Source organism: Montipora foliosa, chromosome 4 (genome assembly GCF_036669935.1).
Source record: "Montipora foliosa isolate CH-2021 chromosome 4, ASM3666993v2, whole genome shotgun sequence".
Taxonomy (NCBI): Eukaryota; Metazoa; Cnidaria; class Anthozoa; order Scleractinia; family Acroporidae; genus Montipora; species Montipora foliosa.
Window position 1 is genome coordinate 14,182,161 of NC_090872.1, and position 25,163 is coordinate 14,207,323.

The 25,163-nt window shown below is 40.0% G+C and overlaps 1 protein-coding gene across 3 annotated transcripts in view; it reads right to left on the bottom strand.

The window, feature by feature from the left end:
• Window positions 1–25,163, bottom strand: part of LOC137999955 (ATP-binding cassette sub-family C member 4-like) — an 87,222-nt gene that overhangs the window by 15,681 nt on the left and 46,378 nt on the right. Inside the window, exons 2-17 of one of the 3 annotated variants that reach the window (XM_068845994.1) lie at window positions 22,049–22,200; window positions 19,568–19,678; window positions 18,346–18,466; window positions 16,950–17,165; window positions 15,744–15,833; window positions 11,013–11,176; window positions 10,446–10,571; window positions 9,636–9,885; window positions 8,910–9,026; window positions 8,319–8,363; window positions 7,315–7,356; window positions 6,025–6,216; window positions 4,669–4,763; window positions 4,310–4,396; window positions 3,410–3,506; window positions 387–557 (exon numbers count right to left, since the gene is read on the bottom strand). The exons of 1 other annotated variant lie outside the window; for it this stretch is intronic. In XM_068845994.1, coding sequence (XP_068702095.1) covers window positions 387–557; window positions 3,410–3,506; window positions 4,310–4,396; window positions 4,669–4,763; window positions 6,025–6,216; window positions 7,315–7,356; window positions 8,319–8,363; window positions 8,910–9,026; window positions 9,636–9,885; window positions 10,446–10,571; window positions 11,013–11,176; window positions 15,744–15,833; window positions 16,950–17,165; window positions 18,346–18,466; window positions 19,568–19,678; window positions 22,049–22,125 — 2,001 coding nt within the window. In that variant the 5' untranslated portion in view covers window positions 22,126–22,200. Of the gene's footprint in view, window positions 1–386; window positions 558–3,409; window positions 3,507–4,309; window positions 4,397–4,668; window positions 4,764–6,024; window positions 6,217–7,314; window positions 7,357–8,318; window positions 8,364–8,909; window positions 9,027–9,635; window positions 9,886–10,445; window positions 10,572–11,012; window positions 11,177–15,743; window positions 15,834–16,949; window positions 17,166–18,345; window positions 18,467–19,567; window positions 19,679–22,048; window positions 22,201–25,163 lie in introns of those variants that run through there. One more of the 3 variants, XM_068845997.1, reaches the window with a different exon arrangement.

The following is a 25,163-nucleotide window of genomic DNA, read 5'->3' on the forward strand; positions in this document are numbered from 1 at the left end:
AGTATGGAAACACGGCTGTGACGTCACACGAATTTTGATTGGTTATATGTGGTTAGACGCGCGTTTTGATCGCCTGGTAGGAAATATGAGCGTGTATCAACAAAATCTGTTTCAATCAAGAAGTAAAAAAAAAACCAGCATTTACCTTCATTTGTCGAATTATCTTATCTCATCTAGGGGAAGTTGGGAAAATTCTCAACAGTTATGCAAACCGTCGACTTCGTCTCGGGTTTGCATAACTGTCGAGAATTCTCCCAAATCCCTCTCGTGTTTAGATGAGGCTATGAAAACACGGAAAACGTCCTCTATTGCTTAATTATGCATTGAAGTATGTATTTTTGTACTTCAAACTACAGATTTTGAATTACAAAACAAAAACCTCATACCACAGAATTAACAGCTGCTGTTGGACTTGAATTTGCCTCTTGACTTTTTCCCACCATTTCTATATCATCAGCTTCAATTGTGCTATCGGAATCAGATTCTGGAAGGGCCATTAGAGATTGAACATCAACACGTGATAACTCTGTAAGCGAACCTTGGTCGACGCACGAGCCCTGTCCAGAAGAAGGAGGTCAATTTACAGTAAACACTTGACTTGTCGGAAAGTTTGAGAGTACAATAGTTATTCTATTCCAGTAACTACGTTTACACTGTTCTGTTTCAGGCAATCAAAGCGTCCCGAAAGGAAAGGGAAAAATTGAATCTAAATGTTTTAATCAACACGTTTGGGTAAAACAATTTCCCAAAAGTTTAATTCAGGATCTGGGAAATGGTGCGCACAACCTTTCTGATCGCTTCAAGCGAATGGTTAAAAACAAGTCGACTGCGCAGCATTGTTTAATCCCACTTCTGTGGCATAATTTTATCATCAAGTGAAGCTATGATCCTCGCAGTTATGATTTCATATCCGCAGATCATATATGATCCATTTCATATATCATTTCATCGATAATTTTATCAGTGTAATACAATACACGATGAAGAATTTGTAACAGTCGTACTGGAGCTTTGGGTTTTTTTGGCAAAAGGTCATCGCAGTTAATGAAGCATTTAAGTACTTGCAAAGAAAGCTGAAAACCATTTCAGCTTGTGAACGCCTGAAAGTAGGAGCTCATGAATAGAAGCCTCGCTAACATGCACTATATCCTTGAGTCAACCTTTGCGCTAGGCTCGATTACCAACCCGTGTCAGCACTCACTCCCGAAATCACGGCTGGACGCGTGAGGTGAGCTAATAGGGACCTTTAGATTCTACGACGAGGACGAGTACGAGTTTTGACTGCCCGTTTTAGCGAAAATACTACGGAAATTTATAACCCGTCCGCTTAATCTTACTCTTTGATAGCAGTATAGGTTGCTCAGTTATTCTTATTGCTGGAAACTGAGCCTTTTTGCTCAACAAAAAAAGCCAAAACTGCTACGGTAACCGTGTTGTTGACTTGTTTTGATTCGACGACATTTTCGCAAAACCTCGTACTAAAATGACGACGGCATCAAGTTTTTACCGCCAAAATGACGATGGTTTGCGCGCGCTCACTGTTGTCTTATGAGAAAATCTCGTACTCGTAGTCGATCTCGTACTAGAATCTAAAGCTCTCTAATATGAAGCTCGCCTGCACAAATCGAGCAGGCATAAATTACAATTTTCAGTTCAAAGTGTGGCTGCGAAGGCATTCTTTGACCCGCCCTGTTCGAGCTTTACAGTGCTTTTAAGGTGGGAAACATCCAAGATTTCGATAAGGAAAAATGTTCGAGAAGCTGGAGAATGGTATTGTATCGTTTTCTACCGCCTGAGTTCGGAAATTTCACTAATTTTGCAGTTGGCGCCAGGAGCAAATACGGCTTTCAAATCCATTGCTGCATTACAATTTCTCCTCAGACTTCGCTAATGTAAGAGCAAGTAAAATCCTCAAGATCAATTGAAATTATTGCTGAGTTTATTGGTGGCAGAACGAGGGGCCGATGAGGTCGACTTAGAGCTGAGGTCGAAGATTTTGTTGATGATTCGCCGATAAAATTCAAACTCGCATTGATCATTTAACCCCAAACTCTAGCTCGCATCATCTGGAAACTTTGTTATATAATTACTGTTTTGTTAAAAGAAATGTTTTGGATCTCCAATGCCATTTCCCCTCAAACTATTAACTTCTCATAAATTATATTTTGAATTTACGTCACAAACACAATCAGTCGCTCACGCGTCCAGGCGTCTCTTCTCGGAGAGGATAACAGAACTCGAGTGAGCGGCGGAAATCGAGCTAACCTTTAATTTTCGCGTATCTTTTATTTTTAGATATGACACTTCAATAGACCGAATGCATAAATGGCGGCCAAAAAAATATTCTTTGTTTATGTGCTAATTAGCCTCACTAGCCTCGTTTGCATGGACAAAATACAAAACAAACGTTGCTTGAGAGCGAGGCTAGTGAGTCTCATTAGCACATAAACAAAAGAAAACATTTTTGGCCAATAGGACACTCACATTTACATCAATTTGCACGATTTGCATTGACATTGCTTTTGCTATTTTTGTCTTCGTTTGACAATAACTTTATTGTGATTGGCCATTCTAAACAGTGCGTCCAGAGCCGAAGAACTCGTGGCCTTCTAAAAATAGAAAGATACGCGCAAAGGTTGACTGATAGGGTTTGTAAGGGAGAGGCAAGCTCCTACTCGTGGGCACCTGCTGAAAGCCGTTTAAGCCATTTAAACTGAAAACCGTTTAATTAATTAAGCTTCTTTGCAACCGATTAAAAGGGCTATGTCACGCAAAATGATGTAGTTTCGTGACACTCAAAATTCCCAAAAAGTAGAATAAAACATTGCAATAACCACTTAAAACTGTTCAACAACATAAAAGAAATACAGCAATAGGATAGAGAAGCACAGATGGATATAAATGGACAAGATTAAATCGGATTGCATTTGGGTAATCTTGAAAAAACTGTCGGCCCGACATTTTTCAAGTTTATGGCAAATCGCCTGGATAAGGGTCGTTTTTGCTCAGAATCATATTGTTTGTGATGTAACAATAATTTCATCAGGAAAGGAATTCCACACTTCCATTTTCGAGTTTTTAACCCGAGATTAACTAAAGATTTCCTCTAAACACCCTAAAATAGCGTGACATAGCCCCTTTAAGATAACAAATCAACTGAGATGATATTCTGGTTAACAAATGCGATACACTGTCTCAACAGCACTTAAAAACCGAACATTTCCTCCATTTTGCTACATTTTTGCTGCAATCAACACTTTTTTTTCCATATGTTATACTGATTCCATGTCAACCCTATCCACTGAAGCTACTGAAATTTTTCTAATAAAACTGCTCAAGTAGTCAAAGCTGCATTTTAGCTGCGGTTCAACAATCACATTTACATTAAGGATGATGTAATTTTACTAACTTCCTTAAGGCAAAGAATTGACGTTGCATCTTTGAGAAATTGCAGTTGATGAGTTACCAAAACACAGATCTTTTCCTTCAGTAACCCTAGAATGCATCTGCAAACAGAATGAATGACAGTTACAGTAGTCGCGATTTCCTTCACCTCTTGCTTCTGGTACGTGTAAAAGTTTCGGCCGCGAACAGTCTGTGTTTCTTAGAATTTATGACACAAGAAGAGTAGAATAGATCATTAATGGTTCAAAGTTTATTGAAGGTAATTATCATATGGCCCGTAAGGCCCCGCGCGCGCTTTTATTGCAAAGCTATTGGGAAAATCCCCGTATGAGGGCCGTACGCATTAGCGCGAGCAGGGCCAGAAAAAGCCGTACGACCCTACTAGGAACACGTGCTGCTCCGTGCGATGCAATTTTAGCGGATTTCGTCGCTTTTAACATCCAAGTAATTTACAGCCAGAAAAGCAAATGCAAACAACGTATTAGACAAATTTTCTGTGTATATTTTTGTTTTTTTATTTTGTCCTAACTTCATCTTCTGAGTGCTCAGAAATAGTGTAGAGCCCATATGATAAAATGCTTATTGACTGAGTTTAGGTCGGGCCGGACAGGAAAATATTTGGCCCTCCCAATCAGTCAATAAGTACATATTAATAACTAAGGTAGCTGAGGTTGTCAAAATGAATGCTGCGTGGGTCAGAGGGAATCCAAACAATCTGGTTATACAAGTGCAGTGGTTTAGGTCTCTTAGAAGCCTTCTTTACCTTACTGGAAACAAAGATTTACCAAATGACAAGGTAATTAACAATAAAGTCAATATTATAGCTTTTTTTCTTTAAATTTATTTTGTCTTAAACTTGCATGACTTCGACCTCAGGGCGAGTGCAACCTGTTTCACAACTTACTTGTCAAAGAGTTCACGTCCCACGTGTGTATCTACAGCACTTAAAGGATCATCCAGAAGATAAATGTCTGCATTGTGATAAACAGCTCTAAGACGAAACAAGAAATAAATATCGTACCCACTCATACTTACACGTACACAAGGGTTTTCCCATGTAAACATCTGTGCGTTCCAACCCTTAACAATCTTCAGGAATATAAGAGATTTGACAGCGTACTTTTAAAAAAATAGAAGTGAGTGCGCCGGTATTTGCCAAGGATATTTTCCCTAAACTTTCCAATACTTTGAGCCAGTAATATAACTGAAAATACTTAAAAGTTACGGAAAAATCAATTAGACATTCCAGTTACTCCAACAAACCTCGCCAGGCTGATACGGGCTTTTTGTCCACCACTAAGTACTACGCCTCTTTCCCCAACCAAAGTAGAATCCCCACTGTGAAAAAGCTGCAGGTCCTGTCATAACACAGTTTCAAGGAATGTCTTTGAAGAATGCGTAATTAGCTCAGATGAGTCTTACCATACATCGTTGCTGTATGAGTTATTCTATGAGCTTCGAAGTTATTCGATACGCCCGATATCAGATAGTTAAAGTTCCAACATAAATGGCAATTCTCAATTATTATTAACGCCCATACACCGGTAGGCTTCAGAAACAAAGACAACGAGAGTTGTGACTACAATTACAAATTGAATTTCGTCGTGATTGCCATAAAATCTGTGGCCTTATGTATCAAATTTCTCCAAAGAATGTCTTGTATGCTATCCCAAAACATTAAATTCAAACTCGCTTTACACTAGGTATGTCCGACTGGAAGACACTCCTGGCCTCAGTTGTTTCAAAGGTGGATAAACGCTATCCACTGGGTAAATCATTATCCATTTGGTAGTGCAATTTGTTTCACTACGTTTGACTTATCCACTGGGTAGTGTTTTATCCGGCGGTGAGCGCTATCCATCGTTTGAACAACTGGGTCAGCTTTTTTAACAAACTAATTAAATCATAAACAGAATACATTTTATGAGTGCTAATTGTGAGAGAACGTGTGCAACAAGGAGCTCAATCTTTTTACTTCGTGTTTTGATTTCTGTAAGGCGGGTGGGTGGGAAAGTGGCTTGAGAGTTAGAGCCTGCACTGGGGGAGCAAGAATGGCACGGCCTTGGTGCAAGAGGTCCCGAGTTCGATTCCCGGATCTCGCATCCTTGTTTCTTTTTCTTCATTTCAGTGTAGCTGAAGTAGCTTTAAATACCCGTAAAACGGACCACTGATGGAGAGGGGGGAGTAAAATGAGCGCACCGTCGACCTCAGGTTTGTCAGTTGAATTACTGTTACGAGTTATTGACGTTAAATATGGTACTTTACTTTACTTCACTTCACTTCACTTCACTTCACTTCACTTCACTTCACTTTTTCACTTCACTTCACTTCACTTCACTTCACTTCACTTCACTTCACTTCACTTCACTTCACTTCACTTCACTTCACTTCACTTCACTTCACTTCACTTCACTTCACTTCACTTCACTTCACTTCACTTCACTTCACTTCACTTCACTTCACTTCACTTCACTTCACTTCACTTCACTTCACTTCACTTCACTTCACTTCACTTCACTTTACTTTACTTTACTTTACTTTACTTTACTTTACTTTACTTACTTTACTTTACAGTAAGCACAGTAAATTTAAACAAATCAAATAATAACTATTACCAACCTTTTGTAACGCACATGCTTCAATGACTTTGAGATAGCGATCCTGGGCGAATTCTTCACCGAAAACAATATTTTCTTTTACTGTTCCAGAAAATATCCAAGGTTGTTGGGATGCATAGCCTATTTTTCCAAAAACCTTCCTGTCGCCGTCAAAAACTGGCAATTCTCCGAGAATAGCCATTAATAATGAGGACTGTGAGGAAAACAATTCATTGGAAAGTGAAATGGATTAGCTCACCAAGTAAAGGGACCGGCAATCAGTTCACTCACTATGACACACAATTAGCCTGCAGAGCAGGCGTTCCCGGTGGTGCGATCTACGATAGATCGCGTTCTGCGGCCATTTTGTAAGCGCACCAAGGAGACGCCCCAATCCTCTGTAAGCTTGTGATCCAAGATGGTGGTCGATTATCAATTCCTTGGATTATTCATCGCTCGCCCACCACAATACGCCTGCTTTCCAGGCTAACACACATTGTCTTGTGAATATCATCCAGATTTTTGGTAAATGTGCATTTAAATGAAAATGTTTTTTCTTTTGTATTTTAAACATAAACTAACGTGTCACCACGGCATTCAGTATTTACTCATCTTTATTGCTTATTTCTTTGGCCATAACGAGTGACTGCTAATTACTGGCGACAACTAGATGTATTAATGATCTATCTTGTGTGTACTCGTTGCACGCAAATGTCGAACTTGGTCTGCATAACGTTCCCGTGTTACTAATCGAACTAAGACCGAATTCTTTCAGGTTATTTATATCGGTTATTTCAAGTTGACACTTTTTCGAACTTCAGCGAGGTTCGAGTAGAACATGTCTAGCATACAGGACTAGAGCAAAAGCCTGAAATAAAGCAGGGTATCAAGAACAGATAGAATACTTACTTCATGCTAGGAAAGTCAAGTACATAGGTTTTATCATTCAAATTCAAATTCCAAATTCAGTCCTAAACGAAAGGCATCATCCCGAGGCTCTGGGGAATAAAGGATTTGTATGAGTTTATTCCCCAGAGCCTCGAGATGATGCCTATTTTTTAGGACTGAATTTCAATATATCAAAATTGGGCTATTGGACCGAAATCTAACCAATCATAGAAGAGCTTCTACTGTAAAGTGGACTGAAAATACTATAACTACATCTCTCTCACACGAATCCCAAGGCGGAGAGAGACGCCTATTTACGGCCGTAGTTCATTGACCAGGAACTTACACCTGAACTACACAACTAAGAAAAACTTAACAAATAAAAATGGTGACCGTCACAAAAATGGAATGAGAAAAGTATTACCTTTCCTGCGCCAACTGGCCCAATTACAATATGCAGCTCACCCTGAAAAAGTTGTATCTGTTCGTAACTTTGATTTGCGAAATAGCTGCACCACCATACAACACATGTGAGACTTAATTACCTGCTAGTAGTCGGCCAACAGAAGATGTGGCGCAGTTGCTTCCTAACCTATATGACTGCATGAGTTTGAGCTTTGTCCGATGCCATTTTCAAGGTGGACCAACCAAAAGACGAATTTTTCTACACCAAAATCATGTCCACATTCTCTATACTATGGGGGAAATGATTCATTCCTGTTCTTTTTTTAAAGAAGAATTTGAAGACTTAGATGCTGTTGTTCTTAAAAACACTAATCACAACGATTCTATGCAAAACAAAAGGTAACAAAACTGGCATGCTCGACTATAATCGACCATTTAAATTCCAGAAACAACCACTACCTCCATTTAGACCAAACATGGACCTTTGCAATTCCTTTTGTGGGTACTGCCTTGTGGCAGTTAAGTTCCCCTATTGATCAGGAGGCAGTGTGGCCCAGTGGTTAGGGCGCCTGCCTTGAGATCCGGAGATCCCGGGTTCAAGACCCGCTCTGACCACTCGTCGAATTTGATCCTGGTAGTGTCTGGTTCAAATTCCCAGCTGCACTTGTAAATAGCCAACTGGTTTGCCTCCGGCCAGTTGGGATTCTTAACAGTTGTTGTTGTTGTGTTCTGTTGTTTCGTTGATTGTTTCATTGGCCCTGAAAAGCCTCTATGGGGAGCGGTCAATTAAGTATGTATTGTATTGTATTGTATCATCATTTTTGCTTAATTGAGCAACAGCCAAACGCTAAAAATTGACCGAATGAGGACACATACATTTCTTGTTGAAATGCTCATTAGAAAAGAGCATTATCAATGGTATTCAGTCACTAAAAGAACACAGAGTCCTCTGAGCAAATGAACAGTTCGAATGTAAAAGCTCTTATTTCAAATTCTTTCTTTTTAAAATCAAACGTAACATACCGGTTTCGCTTCCAAGGTGACATTCTTAAGTGTTGGGCTTAGAGTCTGAAAGAATCAACACATTTGCTCACCTTCCTTTTAAAACAACATTAACACAAGAGGCACAGTTCGACGTTATTGGGTACACCAATCATTTCAGGGCACAGTGCCACGGCCAGATGCAGAGGCAAGTTTGATTAGGATAAATACTTGAAGAAGAACCCCTGATTCACAATGAGAACGATTCAGTCCACATAAGGTCACAAAGGTAGAAAGTTCAGATGATAACCACTAAGCAAGCAATTGAGTTAAGATGGTAAATTGACTGCTTTGAAGAAATTCAAAAGGTGACGTTTCGAGCGCTCGAAACGCCAGCTTTCGAATTCATTTACCGGTGGTCGGTTTGCCATATGAACTCAGTTTTGAGAACTTTGAGAAACCCATTTCTGTTTTCCACTTCGCCACGTACAGACGCAGCATCACAATTTCTTTAGAAATAAGACCCCCCCCCCCCCCCTTTTAAAAGCTGTGCTTTTGAAAGAATGGAGCCAATGTAAATCTTATTAGATATAGAAATTACTGCCGCACACAACAAAAAAATTGTCATTTTACCTGATCCCAGTATGCTGTAATGTCAGTTAACTGCATCTGTGGGGCAACCATTTCACTGTCCATGCTCTGTAATTCAGCAGATGAGCGTGCATCCTTTTCTTCCAGTTCTAAGAACCTCTAAACAAGAAAAACACCGGGCAGGTTGCCATTCTGTACTGATGAATTTCATCGATTTGGGGGTTGCAAAGGATGCAATGTGGTCAGATCCACAACGCTGTTGATTTTCAGCCACATTTCACTTGATCTTTTCTCTAGAAAACGAGCAACATCAACTTCAAGTCGAGAACATTGAGTACCTTAAAGGATAGTTTCCCGTAGTGACACAAGCACGAGCACAAGAAAAATATGCAGCACCTGGAAAATACTGTAGCATGACTTCTGGCCGTATTCTTTATTTTTGCAGTATTGCTGCAATGTAGGCCGGAAGCCTTTCAAGCTAATCTAAGCTTTGTGTTGTGGACTCCCAGACCGCTCAATTCCCCATTTTTGCATGGACCTCTTCAACCGAGATGTTGCTTAAAACATTGTTCACAAGACTTTGGTGGTAACCTTAAATGCCTGCTTTGACAGTGTTAAGAGAAATCAAACTATTAATACTTCTCCACACAAAAAAAATCACTTTTATTCCAGGATATATTTTACTTCAGATATTTCCCCATAGAAACTGCCCGAAAGGGCACTAATCCAAAACATAAACCCTTACATGTACGTAAAAACGTCCCTCACCTGTAATCGCTTTTCTGAAACAGAGGCCTCTTTCACATACATTACACCCATGTTGAAAAAAGAGGTGAAGCAAGATCTGACACTCATAAATAGTCCCAAGACAAAAAACAACTTTTCAGCAGTAAGAATTTGGCCAGTCATCGTATATGTAGCAAAAACCAGCAAGTTGACAATGGATAAAGCACAAAGATAGAGTGCCCCATGGATAGCACGGAAGAAAGCTGATAACTTAATTGTTTTTGTTTCTCGCCTAATTAAAAGGAATAAAAATATATTATTAAAAGTTGATACAAATTACACATTGAAAAGGTCTCTTCCAGGGAACCTCCACGAATAATTGTGAATTAGTCAGCCAATTTTTTGAACATGTTCACGACACCCTGTAATTCAATCAAATGTGCTGCGTTTATTGCCGGTAAGTGTTGATTCCCTTAAACAAAGCAAACTGTACAGTACCAAGGATTGGCATACAGAGCAACCTTCATACCACATGTAGTCCTGCTTGGCACTCCTAGAATTTCTAGCAATGGTGCCTTCTGTTGGTTCTAATCAAAGATCTATCATGCCTTATCATATGGTGCTGGGGTATTTAACAGTGCCGTGCCAAATTTTGTGCTCACGTTATTGGAATTTGAGTGAACGCATATATCAAAAGAGAACAGAAATAATTGGTTATCAAGATTTTGAAGCTGCACTATTAGATAAAACTAGCAACAATTACTCTTAAAATCTTTGTCAAATATGCCAAGTAGTCCTTAGCATTTTGGACAAAAAGTTATTATTAAATTTTGAACAATTTCTCCAACCAACCTTCGTAATTCAGCCACTAGTTTGGCAAAGGGTCTTTCCCATGTGTACATCTTGATAACTCTCATACCTGAGATTATTTCATTCATCACTTTAATACGCTGATCAGATAAAACGGCAATCTTGGTTCTAAAAGACAAGAATTACAGAAATACACAATCGCATACATTGTATTGAAAGCACTTCTGGAATATGCGTGAATTTTAGATTTAACATGCTCCATGTGCCTTAATCCTAATAGGGAAGTCACCTAGAAATGTGGGAGAATTTATTAACACTCTCAGTAGGCTGACAGGAGCTCTTTAGCAAAGCCGATTACAATAGTCTTACAGATTAAAGAACGAGGTACTGTATATTTCATGTGTTGCGCGCTTAATTCGCGTCGTAGCTTGTTTGTTTTGCCTCATGGAATTATTTCATGTGTTGTGCACTTGTTCTGTGTTTGTTCCGGCTCATGGATTAAGGGATGAGGTATATTCAATATGTTGCGCGCCTGACTCGCATCGTAGCTTGTTTGTTTCGCCTCATGGACTAAACAATGATAACTGCAATCCACCTTTACACTTTTACCTTAGTCTGGCAAAATATCTGCCGATGAATCCTTGAAATGGTACAAGAAGTACAAAGAGAAGAACTCCAGGAAGAGCAGCCAGTCCAATTTCATTCCAACAGAGGACTGCTACCACAGTTATTGCTAATGGTGCTATCCAGATGTAATGTGCAAACTTTACTGCCTGACAGAAACATATCCAAAACGTAAACATTGAAGTTCAAGAAGAAAACACATTCATTGAAGTTCGAACAAATTCATATCCTAAAATTGCAAGCAGCTGTTCTCAGAAGGAGATTACAGCATTATATTTGTACGTACAGGTCCAGTTTGCGCAATAAAATTAAATAAATCCTTTTTGGTAAGCACTTCCTAAACTTTATCATTCTACTACTGTATATGACTATCCCTAATTACATGCTGTACACTGTACCATATCTTGTCTTGAGGTAAATTACTTTTTATTTTGTCTTGTGGAGTTGAACCCACGACGTGCAAATTACAAGCTCGAAGGCTCTACTTCTGATATGGCATCTGACAGGATGCAGCAATGCGGATTCGCGTCATTCCCTAAAATCCGCATCCTCCGCATAATTACGATATTTTCCGCATAAAACAGGAGAAATGCCTGATATTAGTGATAAAGCAGCTGCTTACGATCCACACAAACATAAAAGCCAAAGAGAGTGATTATTTTGAAACGCTTATTTTCCTGAAAATAGTGAATGATCGAGGGAATGGATCGAGGTCCAACCACATTACAATTTTGCTCCATATCTCCAAAATAATTGAAACAAAATACACGTTAAATCTCCCTTTTTTTTAAGCGAAAGAAATGCAAGCAAACAAAGGAAACACAACTGAAAAAATTACAGAATTAACGAACACTGGCAATGCAAAACTCCAGACGTGACTACTGGAGTAGTGCTTCTGTCTCTAATTTGAACACAAGACTTTGTGACAGGTTACAAAACTGTTCCACTGTGGCTAAAACTTTACATAGTCTTTGAACCTTGGAGGTTCTCTAACTGTCCTACTGGACCGTTTGGTAGTAGCCATAGACATTTTGACTGGTGTTGACCCAGGATTCTGCAAGGCCCCTGCACCAGACAACTCAACTTCAGCGTCTGTTAGGTCTTCAGCAGATGGGGCTCAGAGCATGCAAACTCTGATGTCTTGGGCTCTCCAGTTCTTAGCAAATAGCGACGATTTCCTTCGGTACTCTTCCCGCTCTGTTTCAACCTGTTTCAATCGGAAGAATGTCTGTAACTTTAGCAGGCTTCCACTTGTTGTCTTCTCGAACTCTTACAAACTCGTCATTCATCAGTGGTGGCAGTTCCTTCGCTGTTTTGTCATGCTGCAGCTTCTGCTTTCTTTGCCTTTCTGTTAGCTTAGGCAAGACTTCTTCAGGACCGTACAGTTGGGGCTTTAACATTTCTCTGGTCATTGGAATTTAGGTTCTCAAACGCCTTCCCATTAACATTTGCGAGGGTGACAAGTTGAAATCCTCCAAAGGAGTATTCCAATACAAAAGAATGGCTTTGTATGCGACGTCAGCTTTCTCAAGCATTGACTCTCCAACTGACCATTTGACTGGGGGTACCCTGGACTCGACGTGACATGATGAAAACCCCAGTCCTCCGAAAACTTTTTAAACTCTGCAGAACTGTAACATAGACCATTGTCCGAAACTACCACTGACTGAGGGCACACCATACCTTGCAAACTGAGACCTGAGTGCAGTAATTACCCCAGTGCTGGTCATGGAAGGAAGTAATAATCAATAGTAACAAGGTAGTTTCGACTATTCTTGTGTAGGATGTCTGTGCCAACCTTAGCCCAGGGCAATGGTGGGATCTTGTGTGACCTCAGTGGTTCAGGCTGCTGACTTGCTCTGTTTTCTAAACATACTGAACAGTTCTTAATCTTCTCTGTCAGATCCGCTGTCATCCCAGGACAGAATAACACTTCATGTACTCTCGCTATTGTCTTGTTGATTCCAAGGTGTCCCTCATGAAGTTTCTCAACCATCTCATACATACATACATACTTTATTTGTCTTGTAGGTCAATAAAAAAGAGCAGCTAAAAAGCTGATGTATATAGGGACAATGATCTTTTGCCCCTTTATGATAAGCCCATGTGCTACCGATAATTCACCTCTGTGATTCCAGAACTCCTGTAAATTGAGGGGGCCTTGACCTCTGGAATCTGGCCAACCAGGTTGCTTCAACGAACTTGGCCAACTGTTAATTGGTCTGGGATAACATGCTCTACTAAGATGATGTCTAACTGCTCAGCATTTGTCAGATACTCTTCTAAAGGGCTCCTGATAAAGCATCCGCTACATGTTAGTGTAGGCTTTCCCCACGCTTGTACACTACAGTGATTCCTGGGAAGCATTGGAGTGGGACCAGCATCCGTCGCAGGCGCAAGGGTGCTACGTGTAAAGACCTCTTCATAATAGCCTCCAAACGCTTATGATCCGATTCAACTGTAACATCACGGCCCACAATATACTCTGCAAATTTGGCAAAACCAATTACCACAGCCAAAAGTTCTTTTTCGATCTGAGCATACTTTTGCTGTGTAGGTGTAAACGCCTTTGAGGCATAAGCTACTGGTTGGTTTCCCTGAATCAATGCAGCACCAAGACCAGTTGAACTAGCATCAACTTGCAACGTCAACGCTTCCTGTGCATCACAATATCCTAACACTGGAGCAAGGGTAAGCGATTCTTTGATTGCTTTAAAACTGGTTTCCTGCTGCTCTTCCCAGTGCCACAGAACATCCTGATGTAGTAACTGTCTCAACGGTGTGGTGAGGTCTGACATGTTTGGAATAAACTTACTGACATAGTTGACCATTCTAACAGCCTTTGGACACCAACCTTGTCTGTCGGGCTGGGCATCTCGACTATAGCTCTGACTTTTTCCGGGTCTGTCTTCAAACCATCTTTGGAGACCACATGGCCATGGAAATTCACTTTGTTCTGCTGTAGACTTCTGTCTACAGTAGAGAACGCTGCAAAACAGCCCTAAACTGCGTGTCATGTTTGCCGTGTTGTGGCCATGTTTGATTATGTCATCCATAATGACCTTCAAACCTGGTAGGCCATCAAAGACTTGCTCCATTCTCTGTTGATAAACCACTGGTGCAGATTTCATTCCCTTTGGCATCCTCAAGTATCGATACCTTCCAAAAGGGGTCTTAAATGTCACAAGTTTACTGCTCTCTTCATCTAACTGGATTTGGTAGAATGTCTTTTCTGCACCCAAAGTTGAAAACACTGTGGCTAATGCACAATTTGCTGTAATGTCATCGACTAACGGTAATGGGGTAGTGTTCTCTTTTAATGGCCACATTAAGATCTTTCGGATCCAAGCTCACACAAATAGACCCATCCAGCTTTTCAACACAAACAAGACTGCTCCCCCAATCAGCTGGTTCATTCAGGAGTACCCTCAATAGGATTTTTATTGCTGCTGGATCAGCCGAGTCACAATCATCAAGAGTATTTACCTGCTTCTTTTGGCCATCTGGGCTGCGACACATCCTTGAAAAAATGGTTCTTTTTCCTGCACTTGTAACAGCGTCTCCCTGCACCAGGATACGAAGCTGGTGCATGCCGAATACCACAATTCCCACAAGGCATTCCTCATTGAGTCTTCTGACCTTTTCCGCCCACTGCATCCACTTTCTCAACTCTGCTGTTCTTTTCTCTTAAGCTCTTCATGTGCTCTTTGCTTGTTTCGGCAAAACGAACAGCTTGCAACGTTTTCTCTAAACTCTGTTCTCTCTCCATCAGCCTTTCTTTTGAATGTTGATCTTTGAGGCCCAGCATGGATATAGAGGTAATCCCCGAATCTTCTTTATCACCAAAGTCGCAGTTCTTAGCTAGAGTTTTTAAGTTGCTACAAAATTTGTCAACTGTTTCTCCTTTGTTTTGTTTTCGTTCGATGCGGCCCAGCACAAACGGAGCACAATGAGCGTTGAACTTCTCTTCTATGCCCTCAATTTTATCCCAATCTCCCTCAAAGTCCAAACAAAATTTTAAAAAAAACTCCACACATTCTTTTCCTAGGGCATGAAGCAGTGTGGCGACTTGAATCTTTTCCTCTTTTTGATCGAGTCCGCCCGCAACTTTGTAGAGATCCCAGGACATTTTCCAGGGTCATCATGTTTGGACTTTATTTCCCGCCACACTCAATAGGAGAGGCTCAGAGGTTTCAGGTGTTCCATCCCGATTCTGACACCACGAAATGTTACCGCAAACAAAGGTAAAACACACACAAGATGGATGATATACAGAACACTGCTTTATTCCCGACACTACGTGCCTGGTGAAAACGCTGACCTGTCACAACTCTTAAGATGGAAAGGGTTAAAGGGGCATGTGTGTTTTCAAGTAAAGAAATTTCTAGTTTCTAAAGAAACTGTGTTGCTGAGATTGAAACAGGAAAATTAATTTGGTTTTATCGAACATGTTGATAAAGGTCAAATTACCACTGTGAACGATTTGGAAAGCTGCCGTTTTGAGCGTTAGCCCTTTGTCAGAGCGAATAGAGGAATTGTGGGTGTTGCTGGTTTTACGTAGATGCAGAAGTTGTTACTTCAACTTTGAAGTGGCCTCCATTGACAAATAAAATCGCCTGGCATTAGACAGAGTAAAATCATATGTTCATTTGACAGCTATCTATTTCCTTCAAATGCAGTTCTTGGTAGATCTTCAAACTACCCATAGTCACATACCATTTCCAATATCTGTATGTCGCTGGTCATAAGATTCACTATATGACCAGTTGTCGTTTCGGATAAAGCAGCCTGGCTCAGACGCATTGCCTGAAACATAAACAAATTAAATTAATGTGATATATAGGGAGGCCTGCATCAAGCCATGATCCACCATTAGCTATTTAAAGTCATCGCCAATTGCTGAGCTTGGGAACTGGAGAATTAAAAGTTCATGAGAAGGGGCCTGTTGTGATCCAGGTACCGCACGGTCGCCAGCTGCTAAGTGGCACCTCGTCCAGTGGAAGACCAAGTACGTGTAGTCTGGGGACAGGATGGGTGGGGCTCAATGAATCCATAACGATTCACTAAAATAGCGTGCAAAGATGAGCAAACATTGCATGGCCACATACAAGCAAGCCCTGCTGGATTCCATGTCCCCCCCCCCCCCCCAAAAAAAATAAATAAATAAATAAATAAAACATGCATGCTCATTTTGGCATGAAAAGGCTGCATGCCACATTGGCTTGACAGTGACTTTGCCTAAATTACATGTGGCTTCATTAAAAAGGGCGTTCTTGAATAGTCAAAGTCAGATGATCCCACTTTTATTGTCACTACAAGGCTTAAAGCGACAAAATTAACAATCTTCAGATGAAATAATCTCTCATCTTTTTATAATGACTAACTTCCCACCAAGTTCTTTAAATTTGCATCCAGGCCAACTTTGGCAATTCAATCTCCTTCTCAAGAGTGAGTACTCTTTACCTTTCTGGGATTTGAAAGGTATCATGCTACTTGCAAAATTCTTCAAACTGGGTTTTAGTGTTTACACCTGGACAATGGGCCATATGTTGCATTGCATTGAAGATAGGGAAATGGAGATGATACTGTGGGAGATCAACAAGCATGCAGCTGACATGATGACAGCAGTTTCAACACCCTTATTGTCAATGCTAGTAGAGATGTACCAATACTATATTGTTCCTTTTCTCTCCAAGGGCTTTTAGTTTGCACATTAAGCTGTTAAACTACATGTTATGTAGTCCATCCAACAAAAGAAAGTCCTAACTTCCCACAAATGCACTGTCAGTTCACAGGTCTGACAGTGGATTCTTTCAGAGTCATACACACGTTGAGAACATATTCCATGCTAAGATCTTTCAACTACATAAATTTATGCAAACCCTTAGCTGGTACACTGTACATGTAAGATTATGCACCAACCTTTCTATAGACAAGTGAACCAGCAGCAACTCTCAATTGTAAACCATATCTTGTATGTGCAAAAAAGTTTGGAGCATGAAGTATCACTTCAGTCATTACAACAAGTAAAAGACCCACTGCAGTAATATAGACATCTGTTTTGCTTAAACCAGGTACTGGATAAAAGAAGGTAAGTAGTCTGGAAATAAGAAGTGGTGAAAGAATTTTCATTCCCTCCTGAAAAATAATAAAGAATGCAGTTAGGAATGAAAGGTATCAGGGGTTTCAATACCTTTTGAAGTAGATGCCTGGGCTAATCAATGTAACCGGCAGTCACTCTTGTCCTTTACAAGGGTTAATGAGCACTTGAAAATCAAAAGTAGCCAAAAGTCAATTTTTTTTTTACGGTGGTAGTTCCTTCAGTTACGAAACTGGTATCGATGGAAGCCAACGGTGCGCACCTTTTACCTACCTCCCTCTGTCAGTGCAAGACACTTTACTCTCATGGTGCCTCTCTTCACCCAGCTGTATAAAAGGATATGGACAAATTTAATGCTGGGGGTAGCCCTGTGTTGGACTAGCATCCCATCCAGGGAGCAGAAATACTCCAGCCTACAGTGTAGTCGCTTCATGCTACAGAAACTGGGATAAGCTCCGGCCTAGTGGGCCACTTGGCTCGTAAGCAGACTTTACCTAATACAATAAGAGTTATAAGCCGTAACTGACATTTTGCTACATATGAGGGCAGGCCAGAGACAATTTAATCCAGAGTTCTGTTTGGATAGTTTTTTGTGTTTTAAGAGTAGCACCCCAATTTTCTTAGGCCTCTCACAAAAATGCACAGTACCCTATCAACGTAGCTAGGTACTGGTAATTGTCTTTATCTTGTTTTTGTTTACTACAGTAATTTAATTCCAACTATTCAATAGTCAAGCTGTCAAGAGAGCAAAATAATAACATTGGGGAAAATAGGGGATTTTCAGGTTCAAACAACATAATAGGGACTTGAAAATCCACAACACGGTCGTCAACAAGAACGTCACAAAATATCAGTATCATTGGTTAAAAGAGGAAAAATAATCGTGCTGCATGTGCGGTGTGCATTTTACCACATATGTTTACAGTACTCTATACGGCGGACAACGACATGAAATCACCAAATTTGTCGCTTTGACGACAACACAAGCTTACAAATAAATGTGAATCTTTTATTGTCTATTTTCGCTCTGCATGCATGAAACTGCTTGTACCCTTTCATTGTTAGAAAACTTTGTCCATCATTGTACAACATAACTGACTTGGAATAATTGCAAAAGACTCACATTTCCAGGTGACGTTTTTGTTGACGTGACAGTTGCAGATCTTAAAGTCCCTAATATAATTACGTCTACATTTCTGAAAATAACTGGGAGCTTACCTCTACTAAAGGAAGCGTTGCAAGAAATAAATAGGGAAATCCTAAAAATTTTATGAAAGCATTCCTAAGCCTTGGTTTTCTGTTTTTCTTTTTGGCATCTTGTGCTTCCTCATTCCACAGGCTGAGAACAGGAATGAAGGGATCAGGATTAAGAATTTTTAGTTTCATGCATAAATTAAAGTAACACTGAAGTGCTCAGAGTGAGCCACCTTTAGTTACAGCACACACAATATCACATTTCAGGCCAAATTTCCATTTGCTCAAATATTATATGCCTTGGCTTGCCAACATGTAGGCTGGACTTTCATGTGATATAGCTTTATGATGTACTTTTTGCATACGTCCAATAGAGAACTACAGTACAACTTGCATGTGTACATGTATTTTAACATTTTGTTCCACATGTTTGCCCTTTCTGTTATGGCTCTGTATTTTTTGAGAAAGTAACCAGGAAATGGAGACACTACAATAATTTTGGTCTTCGAAAATGAAGCACTCTCCCACAGAGAGCAGTCTCCTATATATAGACCTAGAATGATATGTAACCCTAGAAACTCAATTAGGAGAGAAAACAGTGTGGACTGTGGTAGCCTGTTTGCAGGTGGTAGACCTTGTTATCACGAAACAAATGCCATGCCTTGGTTTTCGCTCCCTCTCTTTTGCACCTCCCACTGCGTCATTTTGTCACCAAGCCCAGACCATAATTAATAGAGGGGACTGGTTTGCAAGCTTGGCAAACATCAAAGGAGCAAACAAAGATGCCAAGATTTAGGTTGGAAAGTCCACAACCATGCACAACCTTTTGCGCTCATACACTACGCATGAATTACATATTAACCAACACGTTTCAATGGGTTAGTTCCTCAGTACAGAGTAAACAACTATGTGTTTTGTGCACGGTCAAGGCCAAAAAAGAGAACAAAAACCTACAAAATAGAAATTTGCCAGGTTTCATAATCATTCCCCTCTATTAACTATGCCCAGACCTATTGTATCCCACATGTTTCCAATATGGTGTCTGATATATGTTTCATAATAGCAACAACATCTATCGCATGTGAGCAGGCTAGAAATAATCGCTTCCTCCAAAATAGTGCGTTAGCTCTTAATACATTGCCTAATGTACATGAAGTTTCTTAATATCTGTACCAATTCTTTCCATGGCATTTCAAAAGGTACGTATGAACTAATACCTTGGGCACATATTTAATTTTATACTTACCTTTCCAATCTGTCTGTTAACTCTTTACTTTTATCCTCAGGCAAAATTTTATAAATATCATCATTTTTCAGTGGGTGTTTGTATCCTTTCTTAAATATATCATTCATCCACCTGAAGAAATTAAACATTACACTGCTGTTACCCATATCAGTTGCTTAATTATCACCTGGTCTTCAATTAATTTAATTACCAAGTCACAGCATCCAACAAAAGACACCGCAACGAGAAACCGAGCTTTTTGCATATATTAATTCTATGAAACCAAGAGCAAACTATCCAAAAAACATATACAACATTTTTGTTCTTTCTATTTTTCAATTACATGCAAAAATTCAGGTCTTTTTGAGCAAAATTTTTAAAAGCACCCAAAAAGCTAGTAAGGGTGTTTTCACCCAGAGCCCCTGCAATTAAAATATAGGAAAAACCTAAAAACAAAAATAAGGAGGGCGATCCCACCAATTTAAAATGAAACTTGTCTTACAGCTGTGGATCTACAATCTGGGCCCGGTTGTTCGAAAGCCGATTTAACTTAATCCAGGATTAGCGTAAACTTTTGTTTCATGTTTTCAACTTTTTGGTTAAAGTTTCTTTTGCTTATTTTTGTTTTTCAAGATCGACATCTACTAATGTAAATTTTATCCGAATATCAGCGTCGAACAGCATTTGGGAGTAGAGAAATAAACTTCTTGGTTAATGTTTAATCTGGGATTAGCGTTAATCGGCTTTTGAACAACCAGGCCCTGTTCACTGGTTTCTAGCAACCAATCCCTCTGTGCTTACTAATAAGTCTGAGAGGACCCGGTCTCCTCCACTCTTAAAGTCGGTCCTCAAGTTTCCAAAAAAAGGATAAAGAATGGAGTTAACTACCACTGGTTACTGGCTTCCTGTGTGTCAACAACCACTCTGCACTCCTAAACTCTTCACAAAGTATTTCGTGTATTTCTGGACAGAAGTGAAACCTGATTGCATGCGTACACCGCCCCCTTCTGTTCTGTTTCGCGCCTTAGGCTGGATTCTATAGAATACCCGTTCACTTATTTGCATATAAATAGCGTGTGCTCTTCAAATGATGTCACTACAAAAGCGAGCAATGATAGGTTATTCAGAATTCGCTCAATACTGTAAGGTCTTCAATGCGTGCAACCTAAATAAGTATTGAGTTGTTTTATACATACATACATACATACATACATACATACATACATACATACATACATACATACATACATACATACATACATACATACATACATACATACATACATACATACATACATACATACATACATACATACATACATACATACATACATACATACATACATACATACATACATACATACATACATACATACATACATACATACATACATACATACATACATACATACATACATACATACATACATACATACATACATACATACATACATACATACATACATACATACATACATACATACATACATACATACATACATACATACATACATACATACATACATACATACATACATACATACATACATACATACATACATACATACATACATACATACATACATACATACATACATACATACATACATACATACATACATACATACATACATACATACATACATACATACATACATACATACATACATACATACATACATACATACATACATACATACATACATACATACATACATACATACATACATACATACATACATACATACATACATACATACATACATACATACATATATATATATCGGCTTCATTTTTAACCAGTTTTTTATCATCTACCGAATCAGGACTGTGAATCCTTGTGATCCTTTTGGTTGGCATCTTCGTTGGCTCAGGAAGCACTCATAACTGTCTTTCTATATATATATATATTTATTTATTTATTTATTTATTAAATTCTCAACCTCGGATAATGCATTTCGCGAGCTCTGATTGGTTCACTCAATCTCGGTTATCAGCTCATATACCTTGGTTTGACCTTATATGGTAAATGATTGCGTTAAGCGTTGCTAAACTAAAAATGTTTTCGTCGGAATGCCAAATTTCTCTTTGAATAAAGCCAAAAAGGAGAAAAAAAACTTTTTTTGTGGAAAGTTTGGATCAATTCCGACATTTAGAAGTACGCGAAAAGACAAGAAATGTTTTTGTGATGAGCCTGCGTCTGTCTGACAACAAGGTATTACACAACACCGCATCAGGTCTCATCAAGTTTTTTTCGATTTCGCTCGGATTTGCTCGCTTTTTCCGCTCGTATTTCGTACTTCCAAATTTTTGGAGTTGAAGGAATTTAATAAAACAATTATTCCATTCGCGCTTGTTGGATATGAGACTGGTTATAGCCTCGTTGGCTATTTACCATCTCATATCCAACGCGCGCTTATGGAATAATTGTTAAATAAACGAGCGATTCTACTCGAAAGAATTTTAAAATTTCCCCCCACAATTTTTTTAAAATAAACTCACCAAAAGGTTAAAAACTTGCCGACAAAGGTTGCTTTAGTTCTTGGATTAACCGTCGTGTGAATCCGTTCGACAGCCATTTGTCACGCAACCAAAACGAAGGACGTAGTCTTCTCCCCAGCCCACTCGCAACTTGTTTCTCTTCCCAAGGGTGACTGTTGTTCACAAAAGTTAATTATTGACGACCACTCTAACATGGCTCCCCTAAATTATACTTACAATCTAACAATCAAAAACTGATCATAATTCACTAAACACAACAACGCTAAACGGTATGAAAACAAAGTTGTTTTTTTTTAAAAGGCTCCTCGTTGGGGAATCCCCGGTCAACTACTTCTTCACTTTATAGAACAAGAAAGGTCAGCGGTTGTAGGCAATCGGCCAGTAGATCTGCCATCTTTTGCTCTTGAACTGTACCGCGCAGCTTTCGGCACTGAACTCATGACGAAATGAAATTCGATACGGAGGTACTTTCTCCAATTATCCACAATCCAAAGAAGCGTATTTCATTGTAAGTAATTCCTCTGCCCTGGTGTCCCCTGGTGTACAACTCTTTGTTGGAAGTGGCCTCCTTGCGTACGGAACCCACACCCGCAGTGCTCGCGGCAGTCAAAACTACTGTCCTGTCAATCATTTTCCCTTTCATCGGAAACGGTACATTTTTGTGCGGAAACGACGTTGTCGTCGATCTACCCTGTCAAAAGGACGCCACCAAAGTCTTTTTACGCGACGTTAACATAAATAAATACATTATGAATACAGTTTTAACGTCCTTTTACACTAGATTCGAAAATATCATCGTGAATTTGTCTTAAAATAGTTAGAAAAAGCACAAATAACAGCCTAAGCACAACAGCTGACGTTCGAAAAGCCGCTCGCTGGCAACCCAGTTTTGGCGCCGAAGTTTGTTTACAAAAAAATTGCCAAAAAACCTTTTAAATGGTTTTCTGGCCCTTTAATTGCGAACAATTGAGGTGACGTCGGATAGCACAGTTTTTTTCCACTCGCTGAATTCTGATTGGTCACCGTATGCACGGCTAATGATCAGTTGTGTTACGTGCCCCTTTTTTGGGAAAATGAAGGGGTGCTTAACGCGATTCGGAAGGTTTGACTGAGCAAAGATCGACCTCCAACTCAGAGAATTCTATGGTTATCAAGGAATAGATCTTGTTGTCTGAGGGAACATGACTTCTTCAACCCTCTGATTTCGTTTCTGTCGCCTTCTGAGACTACGTTGCCCTTTGAATAGAATCGGCGAAGGGTTGCGATCTCGTTAACAAATTAAATGACTCTGCTTGGAAATGTTTTATTTCTTCGACTTCTGCTCGTTCAATCTTTATGACCTCGAGAGGCTTCAATATTGGTTTTCCCAGTTCATATTTCTTGCGGCTGCAAGGCTCGGCTCCTTTTAATCGTCCCTTTAGATCTTTGCTACTTTCCTTTGAGTGAGCCGTCATCGCATCTCTTAGTCAAAGACACAAAGCTACTGCCCTTTTTGCACGGTGCCATCTAGAGAAGACCTTGAGACGGTCTGGTATACTTGAATGTTGTTGGGTATTTGAAGCAAAACCGAGGTGCTCTTGCCCTCTTGATCACCAGGATCTATTGAAGGGAAGTTGGTTGCTGTTTCCTGCGGCTGAAGGTTTTTCCAAAGGAATTCTGGTCCACTCCACCATTTATCATTGCTGACAAGCTCTTGGGTAGGCAAACTACGGAAAGCCATGTCGGCTGGGTTATTGTCAGAGGTGACATATTTCCACTGTTCCATGGAGGTGTAAATGCGAATCTTCTAGACTCTATTTGCGACGTAAACATTGAAACGTCGTGCGTCATTGGAGACGTAGCCCAGAACCACTATTCTGTCTGTACAGTAGTCAGTTCTAAGATTTGTTCATACTTCAACTCGTTCTTTAAAATATCGCCATCTTTGATCGATACTACAACAGCTGTCAATTCCAGTCTGGGAATCGTGACCGATTTCAAAGGCGTGACTCCATACTTGGCCATTACAAGAGTACAGCTAGTGGATGCGATATTGCCCATCGATCAGTCTGAGGTAAGCACACTGCCCATAGCCATTCGGGCTGGCTTCTGAAGAGATAATGCAGTTCAACGGGTTTCATTTCCTTGAAATCAGGGTTCTTGGAGCATCGTGGCTCGTTCAAGTCTGCTAGATGGCACAATTCGTTTCTCCACGTCTGCCATCTTTGTTTCAAGTTTTCCGCTATTTCATCGTCCCACCCAATTCCTTCCTTGCAAAGTTCTTGGAGGATGATCTTTCCAACAAGCACAAAGGGTGAGACGAGACCAAGCAGGTCAAAAAATGGAGCTGACTGTTAACAGTATGAGTCTTACTGCCAAGAGGACTATCTTCCAGCTCAATTCAGAATAGAAAGGTGTCAGACTCCACACACCACCGTATTCCAAGAGCTCGTTCAATAGGTAGGGCATCTTGAGTCAGGTCTAGATCCGTCACATTACTTGCTCGTTCTTCAGGAGATATAGCTTCAACAACTCTCTTGTCATTGGAGTTGAATTTGTGGAGGTGAAAACCTCCTCTTTCTCATAAGGCTTTCGTGTTTGTTGTGAGGGTAATGGCAGAAGACGCGGATACAGACTTGAGGCCGTCGTCTACGTAGAAGTCATACCTCACGAAATCAACAGATTCCTTTCCAAATTCACTTTCAAAGTCATCTGCGGTTTGTTTAAGGGCAAAATTTGCACACCATGGGAAAGATGTGGCAACGAAGAGATGAACGGTAATCCTGTACTCGACTGGTTCGCGATCAAAGTCAGGTTGTTCCCGCCAAAGCAATCTCAGGTAATTGCGAAACTCAGCATCAACGTTAACTTGATGAAACATTCCTGAATATCGCACATAAAGGCAACCTTTTCTCTTCGGAAACGGCATAGTACGCCGACCAGGCTATTGGTCAAGTCCGGGCCTTGAAGTAAATGACGATTTAAGGATTCATTCATGAAGCAAGCGCTGCAGTCGACCACACGTATCTTCTCTGTTTTTTTAGGGTGATAAACACCAAGATGCGGTAGATACCAGACTCTCCCATTGTCAGGTGTGGCTTCTTCTTTGGGAACTCGTTCAGCGAAACCCTTGTCG